Consider the following 16,345-nt stretch of genomic DNA (forward strand, 5'->3'; position numbering starts at 1 on the left):
TAACACTTATTACATTTTCCAAAATGTAATTTTTGGTATAGGTACTTGTTAAGACTCCATTTTTACATACGTAATATATAATACTAGAATTAAGCATATATTTAATTATATATACTAGAATAAAATATATATTACTAGATAGAATTTTTGCTCCATTCTTTTAATGGCTTTGGACTTTTTCAGTTGAATAGCTTAAATTAAATACAGGAAGTTTCCAAATTTAAAAATCATTTATTTCTTAAAAGTACATTGGGAACTTTTGTAACTTGGAACATACTCTTCCATCAAGATAGTATTGCTATTAATAGTGGTAGGTTATTTTGTTTGGCACATGAAAACTACTTAACTAGTGTAGGTGCAATTACCTTTCACTTTCCCTTTGAGCTGTTCTTTCCACATGATTCACCTTCAGTGCTTTCTTTTTCTGCTTTCTGATGTTTCAGCTATACCACTGGATAATTAAGCATTGTGTCCTCCTGTAAGTCAAACTATCATTTTAAACAATATGTCTATGAAATATTGAGTTGAAACTTAAAATACCAAAAGCACATTTCCATTTCCTAGTCATAAGAAAAGGAGTTACTTTGACTTCTTTTATTTTTCTTTTCCTGTCTCAGCCCCTAACTATCCACGGCATGATGGGAAAATTGGGTAATTGCTTGAACTATATGTTTGGAAACTATTTTTCAAATAATTCATTAACAAGGAAGAATGAAGAATTTAAAATGAAGCATTTCTTGAACATCCCCTACAATGTAAAGGTGTATAGACTAAAGATTATTTAGAGGTATATGGTCAAAATTACAAAGACGTCTTGTCCTTAGGTGGGATGCATGACTGATAAAATTTAAAAATATTTAAATTATAAATAATTGACACTCCTCCAAGTTAAAAGTATCAAACCCATGGCATACTTTAGAAATAAGAGTATATAAGAAGTTAAATCTCAATTCCAAGTGGCCCCTAAGCAAACTCAGAAGCCATATGAAATGTTGTAAAGTTACGTTAAGCCATATGATATTGTCCACCAGTAATCATAGAAATTTCCCAACTAGTATCTGGACAGCATTTTTTTTAAAAAGGCAATATTGGTAGGGAGAATTATGCATTCTAGTCTGGGGGGAAATGTCATCAATATCGAGTAGCCTTGGCCTAAATTCCCAGATTTGACAAGTTTGAAGCTCATGTTCGCCACACACACACACAAATTCATTTTCTGAGCGAACTGTGATATTAACCTGAGTTATGCGAGCTCAAATAACTTGGACCCATATATGATACTTAGGTAATTGATGATGTAAGTATGATTTTTTTCTTTTGGCTTTCAATATAAAATTCTTAAAAAGGCTGAGAAGAGCCAGCCAGAAAACACAAACCCAGAACTGTGGTTTCAAGTTCAAACCAATGTCTTGGAGTTCAAGACTATTTTAAGGGAGGTTGCTTGGAGCAAATATCTTTGGCACTATACATATTTTACCTGAATCTCACGGATATCTATGGTAAACATACACACACAGAGCTTTCCTAAAACATAGACATTTTAATATTTTCTGGTAGGACAGAATTTTGTTTGATCTTTCAATATCAACTCTTGTTTGTAGCTAGCTTTTAGCACAGTTCCTGGTTTGATAAATCTTCACGGAACTAATGAAAATGGTAAAGAATGAATGTCTACTGAACATAAACTGTGACTGAGGGAGAGATTATATAAATGCAGTGAAAGACAATTTCTGCTCTAGATTTACAGTCCAATCTCACTTACATAAGTGCAAAATTTTCTTTGTGTCAGTCTCCAGTAGAGCTATTTTGCGCTAGGAGTAAGCATTTTCTCTGCAAGGAGAATCACCAACTCCCTATTCCTCCATGTTGTTTATGCCGTTCATTGTCAAGGTCCTCAAAGTACCAAATGAAGCTGAGAGTTGGGTGAATGTTGAGTGGCTCAAGTACCTCAGGTCCAAATTAAACGGCCAGTTGTTCTGTGTTCGACGTTGACCTGTGACGGTTCATAATGCTCATAGGTTTGCCAGTTAAAAGAACTTGAATGTCACTTGCTTTTTCAGGCCCTTTGTCAAAACGTCTGTCTCATCTCTACTTTTGTATACCTCAAATGTGTGGAGACAAATGCCAACGCATATTTCCGAGGGAAAACCAAGCTCAGGTTGATGGCAAGCTTTATCAGGAGTCTAAGGGGTGAAGTGCAGGAGCACACGTGTGTGTGTGTGTGTGTGTGTTTGTGTATGAGAGAGAGAGGGGGAGAAGCAGCTGTCCTCAGGATCCCTCTGTCTCTCTCCTGTTTGCTCTTTGCCAGCTAGCCGTCTCTCAGCCCACAGCGGAGATCTGAGGCGAGTATTTGGCTGATTCAGGCAAAGCAAAACAAAAACAAAACAGACCTTCAGATTACCAAATCTGAGGGAGTCACTGGGTGGGGATTCTTGAGCCCAGTTTCAATTGAGACCTGTCCATGGTCCTGACCACATCCTTCCCCCCCCATGCCCCTCCCTCATCGGTTTCGAAGGCCGCAAGCAAGGGAGGAGCAGACGTCTTCGCCGGGGTCCTGGGCCCAGAGAAGCCCCCGGCCGAGCGGGTGGGAGCCGTCCGCACATACTCAGTGCGCCTCGGGCTGGTCTTGTGCGCCGGTGCTGGGGCTCTTTGGACCCCGCACCTGTTTCGAATCCCGGCGCGAGGCGCGGTGGGGGAGGCGGGGTGGGGGCGAGGCGGCGTCACGTGCCGGCGGCAGTGGCGGCCGGGGAAGGTTCCATTTCTTCCGCGCGCTCGCGGCGCTCCGCCCCACCCCAGACCGCCCCGCCCGCGGCTTCCTCAGGCCGCGCAGCCCGGCGACTGCGGGGCTAACCCCGCCCAGCTCCACTCGCCGGCTGCCCCGGCGCGTCCTCCGCCCGCACGCCCGCTCGCCGCCCCCGCCATCCAGTTGGTGCGGTCCAGGGCGAGCACATCATGGCGATTGAAGGTAAGTGGAGGCCGTCCGTGGTTGGTGAGGAGGGGGGAAGCCCAGGTAGCGGGGGCTCGGAGGTGCACGAGAGGCCGAGGCGAGGATGGGGCTGGGAGGCGGCTGTGGAGGCGCAAGGTCCCCGAATGCGTCCCGGGAGGCGGGTGGGCGGAGCGGCGCCGCGGGTCCTCCCGACTCTCGCCGGCCCTGGCTGTTCCGTCGGCCTCGCTCCGTGGCCCGGCGCGGGGAGGAGCTGGTCCGGCTGACAGGTATGGTGCCAGGGCCGCTGCCTCCTCCTGGCTGCGCGGAGTGGGGCTCCGGTGCGGCCCTGCCGACCCGGCGGGACGGGCTGGGGGAGCGAGGGACCGCAGGGTGTACCCCCTTCCATTGACCTCGCCTCAGCAAGCCATCCTCCCACAATACCCGCCTTCCTACCAAACTGGGAGCCCAGTTTTGCTGTCCCGGTCCTAACCCTTCTCAGTCCCTACTGTGGAGCCGTTGCTGGGCTGTACTCTCTGTCCGTTCCCCTTTTGATTGCTGTTGTAGGGGACCAGGAAATTTGAAGTGAGGTTTATTTCCTTCTCAAGTGTTTTTTCCCCCTAACACTCAAAACTGGTTTTTCTCTACGAAAGAGGTATAAATACATCTTTACAACAAACGCACACGCTTAGAATCCTGCATATATGTCAGTCCTTTAAGTGTTATAGTGTCATGAATACTCATATTTTCAAAAAAGTAGCTTAATAAATTAAGTTCCTAGATAAGGTACATAGTTGGCACTAGAGTGTATTTTTCTCTTCTTCCAAAAACATGTAACTGGGATGAAGTGTCTATATTTTGCCTTTTGTTTTGTTTTGTTTTTAAGGAAGATATTTTGAAAATTAATATAACTTGTCTAGGATTTATGTGAACGTCTGCATCATCTTTCAGCCCCTGTCTAACTCTTACCTTAATACAAACAATGAAAGTAGTTTGTAAAATTTCCCTGTGTGTTTGTATGCATCTATACAGATGTGCAAGGCCCCTACAGCAATACCATCACTAGGCTAAATTTTATGTGTTCCTCCTAAGTAAAACTTTTCAAAGCACTTCCCATCTTGGTGACCAATCCCTAGTGGCATACATCTTTGCCAGCTCCAGAATTGTTTTAGTTGTGTGTTTACATTTATTTTATTTATTTAAGAGATTGATTACCTATTATATGTAAGACACACATTCAAACAGTTTCAAGTGTCTGCTTTAGCTAAAGTGATAGAGGGCACTGGGAATAAGATCTACCAATAATCTTTGATATTCTTGTTATCCAGAGCAGTACTTTCAAACTTTTCCTTACTATGCTTTTTACTAGAGGTTTAAAATGAAGAAACCGAATACACTAATTTATGTTTTGTACTTTATTTCCGCAACCACTTTGTAGTAGAATTTCTTATGACTTGGTAAAGATAAAAACATTATTGCAGAAGGCGAGGAAGAATCAGCCAGATAGTATCCAGATATGATCCTATAACTTGTAATTTCTTAAAAATTTTCCAGTTTCCCCCCTTTTTCTCGATTGATCTTTCCCTTCTCCCCCGCCTCCCTGTAGTTAAATGTGATCGATTTCTTTTTTAAGTCAGCTGATGGCATTTTGCTCTGCCTATTACTACTTGTATGTTTAAAGAACAAGATTTTTGCTTTCCCTATTCAAGAGATTCTTCTGTGCTTGAGATACTCTTGATTAATATTTTCATACTTAAGCATTTGTTTAAGGCTTCATAATATAAAGGTCAGGAATTGTCTTTTCTAGTTTGGCAAGGAAACTAGTTAATACTAGCATTTCAAATAAAGATGTCAGGTAAGGTGTGCTGTTTATCACATACTAAAGCAGATTACTCATACACATCACCCCATGCTATGTTATGAAATAGAATGAGCTCTGGATGAGGGCTTTATACTATGGACATCTTAGAATTTTAGGGGCCCAAGGGAGCATCTCATCCCACCTTCCCAAAGAAGTGGCTGTTAAAACATGCAGTGCCTTCATTCACCTGTTAATTCCGTAGACTTATTGAGCCATAGCTGTGCTCAGCATTCTGTGCTAGACTCTGTGGGGCCGTAGAGATGAATAAAACCACATTTCTTCCCTCAAGGAGTACGTGTTCTGTTGGGGGAGACAGATAATTTTAACCATGCGATTACAATATAGTCTGAACACCAAGAGATGAATCATCCTTTTGTATAAAAATATTCAATGATAATGAGTTCATTGAACCAATATGCCAATGCGGAACTATAATTCTTATAGTTCGTAAGGTTTTTGTTTTGACCAAAAATCTTCCATTTAGTAACTTCTATCTATCCACTCATCCTAGTTCTGCTTTCTAGAGCAATATATTAAAAGTTCACTATTCTCTGTGTATATGACATCACTTCTACCATTTGAAGACATCTCCTGAGCATTTTCTTTTCTAGACAAAATATTGAACTCTTCCTCTGGATGGTCTGTAGTTATATGTTTGAAATATGGTAGTGGGCCACTCCATTCCAGATGTTTTGTTGAATATCGTACATTAAAACTGTTGTATCACTCCTTGACTTGGGCATAATCCTATTAATGTAGCTTAATATTAGAATAGCCTTTTTGGAACTTCATGTTGACTCAGGATGAGGTTGTAATCAACCAAAATTACAGTCTCTTTCACCTGGACTACTTTCAAGTCATGTGTCTTCAGTCCCTTGCATGGCTAACCAGTGTTTTGATTTGAAGAACAGATTATTTGTATCTGTTAAGCATACTCTTATTTGTCCTGCTCCATCGTTTTGGCCCTTTAATTTTTTTTTTTGGTCGTGCCACATGGCATATGGGATCTTAGTTCTCCGACCAAGGATTGAACCCATGCCCCCTGCATTGGAAGTGCCGGAGTCTTAACCTCTGGACCGCCAGGGAAGTCCCTAGTTTAGACTTTTAAGTACTAAGGGTTACTTTTATTTCCTTCTTTTTGGAAAACCCTTATTTTACAATAGTAATTAATCATTTATTTCCTCTTTTTATCAATCAGACAGATAACTGCTAATCAGGACTTCAGACAAATATAACATGATGGTGTTACCCCTCTGAGCTAATATAATTCCAGTCAGAGGTGAAGAAGTTGGCCCTATCTTAGGTTAAGGTACAATTTTTAAAAAGCATATTGAAATATTGGGTAGTTTACAGATCCTTATTGTTACCCTAGAGGTTTGGTGGGTGATACCAGGTTGGGAATCATTGGTCCAGCCTCGCCTATCAAGATCTGTAATTGTTATCCGGCATATTAACTCTTCTAATGTTGGCCTCTGTCAGTCTGACATTGTTGACTATTTCCTGTTTTTCGAAGTTTTCTCTTCCTCTCTTGATTACTTACTTCTCAGCCTTCTGTTTATCTCCCTGATCTAATGTTTTCTGTGTTTCCATTCTCAACCCTATTCTCACTCTGCTTTATACACACTGCTGTAATTGCAATGTGTATAAAGAATAATGTTGGAATCACTTATTTATAAATTTGTCTCCCCAGTTTGACCGTAAATGCCTAGAGAAGAACGTTTATTTGGTTTTTATTCATTAGATTTTGTACAGTATCTGAAAATAGTATGTACTCAACACGTTTCTTGAATTGTTATAATGGACTTCTCTGCATTATCTTCATGGGTTGCATCCCTTGCCCAGATGTATTTGACCAAATATCTTCCATTTAGTAACTCCTATCTATCTCCTCATCCTAGTTCTGCTTTCTGGAGCAATACATTTAAAATCCACTATTAATAACTTAAAAGTACGTGTGGTTTTCCTAACATGTTTCCAGATAGTAGCTACATATCTGGGATGTTTCACAGCAATTCAGAATGTTTAGCTTGGGACATTCAAAATGTCCTAAACTAAAGTTGTCGTCACAGCTACTGAGTCCAGCCTCCATGCTCCCCACTCCATGCAAATTTACCATCTGAGTAGCATTCTTAAATAACCAGACACCTGAATTACAAAGCTGGAAATCAACCCTGTCTTATAATTCACTCCCCACATCCTGGTGATTACCAAGTCGTACCACGCCTACATCTCAAATTAACTGATGATGTTTAGTGCTTACATTTTAGGTTTTCCCTTATCTGTCATTAAGAGACTTGTATTAGTTTCCTCACTTGTCATCTCCAGTCTTTAAGATTCATTCCAATCCATTTTTCAAACAGTCGCTAGTTATCTTTGTAAACTTCGAATCTGAATTATTTAAAACCTCAAGATAAAGCTAGTCTTTAGTGATCTGGCCTATACCCTTCTTTCATCCAGTCCGTATTTTTCTGTCTCTTCCATAAGATTATCATAAGACTCCTTGCAGAATGTTTTGCTGAAGTAAAAATATTCACCTTTATTGTTAACTTGCTATATATTAACTTTAAGTACTTAACATCTGTGGGTAGCATTTTTAAAAATTGTGAAAGAAGGGTAAATTAGAGAATCTGTGTGTGTGTGTATACTCACGTTTTAATTTCATTTAATTTAATTTTTTTTGGCGGTACGCGGGCCTCTCACTGTTTTGGCTTCTCCCGTTGCGGAGCACAGGCTCCGGACGCGCAGGCTCTGCGGCCATGGCTCACGGGCCCAAGCTGCTCTGCGGCATGTGGGATCTTCCCGGACCGGGGCATGAACCCGCGTCCCCTGCATCGGCAGGCGGACTCTCAACCACTGCGCCACCAGGGAAGCCCTATACTCATTTTTTGTTCATAATGCATCTTACAGTTTATCACACACTTTCACATATATTTTTTAAGTCATTAGTACAATTTTGAGATGCTCTTGAAGATTTGTTGTGACTCTTAAAATTTCCAAGACATAATTTGGACTTTCAAAAGCCATTTGAGGGCTTCCCTGGTGGCGCAGTGGTTGGGGGTCCGCCTGCCGATGCAGGGGGCGCGGGTTCGTGCCCCGGTCTGGGAGGATCCCACATGCTGTGGAGCGGCTGGGCGCGTGAGCCATGGCCGCTGAGCCTGCGCGTCCGGAGCCTGTGCGCCGCAACGGGAGAGGCCACAACAGTGAGAGGCCCGCGTACCGCAAAAAAAACACACAAAAATAAACAAAGCCATTTGAAATGTGGAATTAAAAAACCCAATACAGGACTTCCCTGGCAGTCCAGTGGTTAAGACTCCATGCTTCCACTGCAGGGGACATGGGTTCAATCCTTGGTCGGGAAGCTAAGATCCTGCATGCTGTACAGCCAAAAAAAAATAAATAAATAAAATAAAGGACCAATTTTAAAAAAAAACAATACAGACATGTATTATTAGTCTTGAGGGAGAACATCACACTCCTTTCCTTCTTTCCATTCTATTGTTAAAGCTATATCATTACAATGTATACAGGGGATAATATAATTAGAAAGTCCTACCTGTCAGTCTGTGGCTGACTAAGGCAATTTACTGAACAGTTTATATTTGGAAGATTTAGAGTTCAGTTTAAGCAGTGATGTTCCTAGAAGAGATCCTTTGGTTTTCGGCAGGAATAAAATTTCTAATATTTCACAGAGATTTATGACGTGTTTGTATATTAGGTAAATTTGTTCACAGTACTTTTGAGTAATTTACAGTTTATTTTAGGTTCCTTTTCTAACTCATTAAACAAAATTAGAAAAAAGTAGGGAACACTAGAGAAATATTTGTATTAAGAAGCATTTCACTTTTTGAAATTTTAAGTAGTATTAGAATGCAACAGTGTAGAAAGCAGAGAGAATCAAGTATTGGCTTATTTATACAATTTGTTGAGTAATACTGTTGGCATTGTTGCTTTCTTTAAAATGACTATAATGTTTGTCCATAGTGTGTGTGTAGTAGTAGAGTAGATTGTCTTCATGGATTTGATTTCCATTCAGCTGACGTTCATTCTTACCTCCACCCTCCCCAGATCCTCACTTGTTAATACTTAATGCGAACATGCGTATAGAGATAACATAAGGCTGATCAAACTACTGTAAATAAAAACATTCCACGTTTTTGAGTAAAATGAATATTCACATATTTTATATGTATATGTAGTAAAATTTTAATTGAAACCTAACAAATTGGAATCCCTGATTTTTCACTTTTTAGGAGGAAGAAATAGTGACAACACAGCAAGCTGTTATTAGGAATTTATTTAAAAACAAACTTTTAGGATCGATATGTGTATTCAGTAGTTTCCTATTTTCACATTTTAGGGCTGTTATTAGAATTGATATTGAGTCGTCAAAAGATGGAGGATTTTAATGAAATATTAAATTATGTTCAGTATTCTGAGCTTACTGATGCAGTAATGAATATTAGTAGCTTTAAAAAATGATCTGGTGCAGTAGTGGAAAAAAAAGGTATTCTCAGTTAAATAGAAAATTAAATTAAGTAGACTACCTTCTTGTGAGCATATACTTCTTCAAGGTTTTATGGTAATAATGAGCTTCTAAGAGTCAAAAACATAATTAACAAAAAAACTGAATTGAGTGGTCAAAAGTGGGAAAAATGGATTACGTTGTGAACAGTAAATTTACTTTATAAGGTAAAACTTATACCTGTTAGAAAAATTATTGAATAAATTTATAGGAACTTGTATGGCTCAAAAGAAAAACTGTATTTACTATGCTGTGCAAACCATGATCTTTCAACAACACTGGGACAACACTGGGGACTAAAATTGGTGTTATTCCTTGAATGACTTAAATAGGGACAAATTAAAAAGTGTCTAGAGATTAGGGACTGTAGTCTAAATGGGTTAAGTTGGTTGGGAGGAGTTGGCAACATTAATAGGAAATATTTAAAGTTTTATGCCTATTATGGAAGTATAGGTATCTGCTGAAGAATTAGCTATAACAATTTATTAATGTGAGCTAGACATGAATTAAAAGGCTGTGGCTACTTTAATGCATGTTTTTTGGAGAGAAATCTTTAGATGAGAAGGAATTTAAGGTAGTTCTAAAGTAGTCTTACAGTGTTTGACTTAGAAGAAATTAATAGAAGAATAGAAGCTGTAAATTGTAGTGATTTAGGCTAATGGTCAAAGTAAAAGTGGCGGAAAAAATAAAGTCAGTTTTAAAAAGGTTTCATTTTAAAGGAACCAAATGTTTGGGTTTAATTTCGTTTTTGTATACCTGGGCGTATTTTGATGGGAATATAACATCACTACATATTTTCCTTCTGTAGACATGTGAAAAGTACATACATACTTTATAATATCTATCCCTTCCCCTCTAAAGCGAATTGCTGGTTCCCAGGCACACTTTTAAGTATGTGCACATTCATATACAAACATACACATGCACACATTCACAGCACACATGTGTGAACCCACACACATCTATGTCCTCTTGTATCTGACTTATTCCAATTGTAGAGGATTAGTTTATATTATGCTCCTACATGGGTTTGCCTGAGGGAAAAGATGGTAACTTTGACTAAGCTTGTCAATTTCTGTTTCTCATTTCCATGTTGCTGAGATGATTATTTCAAGACAATGCTAGTATTATCTCCAAAAATAGTTTTGAGAAATTCACTTTTATTTAAATTACCTTAAAGAATTAGAAAACAATATAATAATTTTCATAAAAATGAAGAAATATCAATGTTTACTTTTTCACTCTATTAAACTTAGTATTCCGATTACTTTTTTCTGACAATTAAATAGTGACAGTTAACTAGTGACTGGGCAACGTCACTTAACCTTTAGTGCCTTGGCTTGTTTATCTATAATGAACTAGACAAATTTATTTCTGAATTTTAATCATTTTATATTCAGTCATTTTAATATGATTTCCAGGTCTTTATTATAATGTCTTTGAAGTAAATTTGGTATGTGAAAAATTATATTTATATGAGTTCATTTTGACTATTCATTATAGTGGAAAACTCATCTTACTCTAAAGAGATTGACTAATTGATTACGTAAATAATCGTTCCTTCAAATTGGTTCAGCCATTACAGAAAACAATATGGAGTTTCCTCAGAAAATTACAAATAGAACTACTATATGATCCAGCAGTCCCACTCCTGGGTAGATATCCAAAGGAAATGAAAACAGTATATCGAAGAAATGCATGCACTGCCATGTTTATTGTAGCATTATTCACAATAGCCAAGATTGGAAACAGCCTAAGTGTCTGTCAGCAGATGAATGGCTAAAGAAGATTTGAGATACACACGCACACATATGCACACACATGTATATGTATACATACAGTGGAATGTTATTTAGCTATGGGTAAGAAGGAAATCCTTCCATTTGTGACAAAATGAATGGACCTTACAGGCATTGTGTCAAGTCAGAGGAAGACAAACATATGATAACACTTATGTGTAGATTCTGAAAAAGCTGAACTCATAAAATAAAAACAGAATAGAAGGGTGGTTACCAGGGGCTGGAGGGTGGGGAAATGGGGAGATGTTGTATAAGGGCAACTCACAACCAGTTGATAAATAAGTCCTGGAGATCTAATGCACAGCATAGTGCAATAATATGTATAAACTTCAAAGTCGCTAAGAGACTAGATCTTAATTGTTCCCACCACAAAAAAGAAAAGATAATCATGTGACACGATAGAGGTATTATCTTACACTAAAGTCTTACGGCAGTATGTGAGAGTATCAGATCAACACGTTGTACACCTTAAACTGTGTTCTATGGCAGTTTATCTCAGTAAAAACAAAAAATAATGATTCCCCTGTGTATTGGATATACATACTTGATTATCACCATGATATACACTTTACATATCTTAAAATTTTTTATGTCGGTTATACCTCAAAAAGCTGAAGTTTAAAAAGTCAGTAATCATTCCGCTTGTGCCTTATACTCTTAAAATCAGTAAACCACTTTCAGATTACCACCATATCTAAGTCAGGATATGCCTACTGTGACTTGCCTTTTGCTTACAAATCTGACGTTTCTCTTGTAAACTTTTCAGATTACTTTTAGAAAGTTTTGAAAAAGGCATAAAATTTGTACATAGTTCACTGTATCTCAGATTGAAGAAGTGTTGAAGCCTTTTGATTCCCAAACATGTACCTTAAAAATATACATTTAACCTACGCAATGCATATTTTTTTCCTTACTCTCTTTCTCATCTTAGGAAGGGTTGAGGATAAAAAGAATATTGATTTTATTGTTTGATAATAATGTTTATTTAACTTTTTGTGTTTCTTCTTTTGTACTTTTAAAAGTAAGTTTTCCCCTCCCAAATTTTACTTTATTGTCTGACATTTACCTATCTTTAATATTCCTTTTTATTTCAGTAATAAGAGTGATTGCTCTTGAGTTAGACATGTACATCAGTGAAATCTCACTTGTTGGTTAGAATTTTAAGAACAAATATCGAGAAGAGTAGAGCTCAATATTAGTTGCTTTTCCTAATTATGTGATTTTTGTGCATACTTTGGCAAATGTAATTGTCAATTGACTATAAATTTAAAATATAGTAATTATTTGACTTTTTTTTTTTTTTTTTTTTTTGCGGTACGCGGGCCTCTCACTGTTGTGGCCTCTCCCGTTGCGGAGCACAGGCTCCGGACGCGCAGGCTCAGCGGCCATGGCTCACGGGCCCAGCCGCTCTGCGGCATGTGGGATCTTCCCAGACCGGCGCACGAACCTGTGTCCCCTGCATCGGCAGGCGGACTCTAAACCACTGCGCCACCAGGGAAGCCCTGACTTTTTATTTATAAAATTCTTTCATTTGATATAGATAAATTGAGTACTTTTAAAAGTGAGAGTTAGCTTTCATTGTCATTTGCAGTTTTGAGAAAAGTTTAGACTACAGTAGTTTTTGTTATTGTTAATGCTAAGCCTTGTAAAAATGATGCAGTTATAGTGAAGATTAGGTGTGTAGAGTAAAACCTAACAAATTTATATTACATATGCGGGAAGACTAGTTTCAATTACAGGCTTTAAAAAGTGCAGGCTTGTTACATGAATTAAGTACATGACTCAAACTAAGTTATAAGTGTTACCATCTGGAGAATAGGTCTTAATGACTATATAAGAACTGTTTCTAAGTAGCCTATGAAAACATCAGTGATGGTGTCAATATACATTATAGTTCTGTTGTTATTATGTGGTTCTTCTAAATTTCTTGAAAGTAGTTTCTTCTTATAATTTGGTAAATATTCCCCTTCCTGCCATTTGACTAGTTTCTCACTTTTAAAGATAAGGTGGTATATAGGTATAGTTCATTCTACCCCTTCAGCAACCGATCAGTGATTACTCATTGGTAATAGTCCAGTTGATAAGGTTTCACTGTGTTTATACTGAGGTTTGCTGAATAATAATTCTTTTATAGTCATAACTTTATGTTACGTGTTTCTTGCTAAGTCTGTCTTCCTGATAACAGTGATTAGTCTGTATTGTTGATAATAAAGAAGCAACGGCATTGTTACAGCCAAGTTAGAATGTAGCTCTAACCTACTTTAGTGATAGAAATACTGTTTTCTAGTTTTTTAGCTTCCTTCCTGGATGACCTACTTTTTTTTAGTGGATATCATGGTTTTTATTTCTCATGTTATTGCTGTAAGCTATTTCTGTTTCTTACAAAGTAACTGTTCATAATAAGCTTCTATAATGAGGTAAGATGATGAAATTATTTAATATTTTTATTATGCAAAGCTTAAACATAATTTTCAGCATAATTATAAGGTTATGCATATATAGAACACTACAGAATTTTATTCAGCTTACATTCATTTCAGGTAGCGGCACTCTGTTTCAGAGTGAAGAAATACCTATTTTTATGGTAACAAGTAATATTACTCTTATGATAGCGAATGTAATTTTTGATAATAATTAAGAATATTTTGGTTAAATTTGTCAGTTTTATCATCATAGTACTTATAAAATTTGTCTTATAGATTTATAGGAGTGGGTAGGTGGAGAATGGGGAAAGATCACAATATGAGTATATGTGATGAAATGCAAATAGTGCCTTTAAGGAGTTGACCCTTCCATGATAACTTACCTGTATATATTAAGGCTCAGATACAAAAGTGGTCTTCCTTGCATCGTTTCCTTCTAGATGATGTAAAGAGGTGCTTAGGAAATGGTGCTATGATTTCCACTCTTGAGAAGCTTGCCATTTGAAATAAAATACTCGAGTGGAGCTTCCTTATTCCAGGACTTTATAAGGCCTTGATTTATGGGTTCAGGAAGATTCTGCGTATCAGATTTATCATACTTGTATAGGTAAGTTTAAAGAGAAGAATTGGGAAACGTTTTTATGAGCCCATTTCTAGAAGCTAATTGAAAACCTTGTAACAGTCTTTGTAACAGTCAAACTCAGGTTATGATCTGGTTTTAATTTCTAACCAAAATTTTCTTAACAGGTGGAGAAAGAACCTGTGGAGTACATGAACTTATCTGTATTAGAAAAGGTGAGTCAGTGCTCTGCATGGATATTTAAATACAAAATGAACACTTCACAGTGTATGATACATTTTAGTACAATGGCAGATAATTTGGACTTACAGAGTATAAAATTTAATAAATATTAACGTTTGTTATTTGTATTGTAGACTTAACCATTCATCAAGTACCTACTGCTTATTATGTGGTTATTGAGAGTTGTTACTTTATATTTAGTTTTCATGGGCTGATAAAGCCTGGTTTCTAGCATATTGGTTATCAGATGTGGTGAAGAGGCAAAGAATGGAGGGTTTGATTTTTGTTCCCTTTCAGAATCTGGAATCTGAGTGCATGCTGATCTCCCATTGACTTCTGTTCTATTACTGTACCCCATCAGAGAGATGTGAGGAGTTGGTTGAAATTCAAATCGGGAACATGTCCAAAGACCACAACATCTTTTGACACCAACAACTGTCTATGCTTCCTTAGAAGGAGCCACCTGGCAACTGGGTGGTTGAACAAGGTGGCCCCAGGAAAGGTAATTCAGTTATTAGGTGGGAGGCAAGGAATCAGGTATTCTCTAGATTTGGAAGAATCAGGAAAACCTTGGGAGTCCCCACACTCCTAAGCAGTCACACCTGTGACAGGGTGTGAAGAAAGGGGAGGTCAGGGGAAGAGATCTTCATAAATGTACTACTCTTTTCTCTTTTTAAACTTGGGGGACTTTCCTTTTCTTACGTCTTTCTTGAAAACCGAGTTGGCCCTCCTGAGTCTGGCCAGCTAGCAGCACTCCGTGCCCTAACATTTCACCCTAAGGAGGTTTGAGACGATGTCAGTATTTGTGGTACGTGGGTATGATTGACATAGCAGGGAATGTCAGCATACTTTTAGGAAGTCTTCAACAGGTCTGAAAAGCCTCAGCTTCTTTAGAGTTGAGTAAAAGGTTTTTAATTCTTTTTTAGGTGAATTTGGCGTAATCATGCTGGTTTGTCTATGTGTCACTGCCTTTGATTGCTGTTCATTTAAAAATTGTCTCCCTCCTGTATTAAAGTGTAATCTATCTATATGTCTGGTACCACAAAAGAGAAAATTGAAGTCAGTTCCCTGAAATCTCAAATTTAGGATTGTGGAGATGGGGGAGAGAGGGGACAAATTATATGTTGTTTTCTTTGTCTATGTAAACATTTTTAGTCTTCAACTATAACATATTAATCCATATTTGCTCAAAATGTTTTAGATAATTTTATAGTTACTACCTTGTCCCAGGAAAACTTTTTAAAACACAGAACTTACTTGGACAGGAAAAGGCACTGTACAAATCAGTTGAAATCAAAAACTATAAAACTGTGGTCAGATGAAGAGAGAATCAGAACAAGAGTAGAGATAGCTGGAGGGGAGGAAAATAAAATGTGTGGAGGGCTTTTCGTGGCTACAAGGGGAACAGAAAGCTACAATGGAGAAAATAGTGTAGGTAGTGACAGATGATGATCTGAACACACACCTTTTTATTATGGCTCTTCTTGCTGTTCTTTATTGCTATCTCCATTCGTATCCAGGTGGTTCTCCGACCATGCCTTGCCCAGATTTCTCTGTATTAGTCCAGCTTGTTCACTTGTTCCAATTTCCTAAAGAATTTAAAATCTGCGATTAAAATTTTAAAAATCGTCACAGTGCAGCTATGCAATGGAAAAGTCTCTGAATCTATGTATTGAACCTGTGCCTCTGCAGTGGAAGCACGGAGTCTTAACCACTGGGCCACCAGGGAAGTCCCTAAAGCTTTTGCATTTTAAACTGGACTTTCAAAGAGTAGAGCCTATGAAGGTTATATCAAGTGGAATAATTGTAATTAGTATCAATGGTTCTGGCAAGATGACATCTCTAACATTATGTTCAACTTGTTTTTACCTGTTTGGCTGTTCTCTGTCTCCTTTGCTGGCTTCTCTCCTCCGTCAGACCTGTAAATGTTGGAACATACCAGAGTTGGGTCCTGGGCTTGCTTCGTCTTTCCATCTATTCTTTCTGTTTAATTTTATTTGGTTCTGTTGTTTTAA

At 38.1% G+C, this 16,345-nt stretch overlaps 1 protein-coding gene across 1 annotated transcript in view; it reads left to right on the forward strand.

The window, feature by feature from the left end:
- Positions 1 to 2,940: 2,940 nt before the first annotated feature.
- SYT14 (synaptotagmin 14) overlaps positions 2,941 to 16,345 on the forward strand; it is a 229,924-nt gene continuing 216,519 nt past the window's right edge. The window contains exons 1-2 of the mRNA XM_060294280.1: positions 2,941 to 2,965; positions 14,276 to 14,323. Of these exons, the coding sequence (XP_060150263.1) occupies positions 2,953 to 2,965; positions 14,276 to 14,323 (61 nt within the window). The 5' untranslated portion in view covers positions 2,941 to 2,952. The remainder of the gene's footprint in view (positions 2,966 to 14,275; positions 14,324 to 16,345) is intronic.

Source organism: Globicephala melas, chromosome 1 (assembly GCF_963455315.2).
Source record: "Globicephala melas chromosome 1, mGloMel1.2, whole genome shotgun sequence".
Taxonomy (NCBI): domain Eukaryota; kingdom Metazoa; phylum Chordata; class Mammalia; order Artiodactyla; family Delphinidae; genus Globicephala; species Globicephala melas.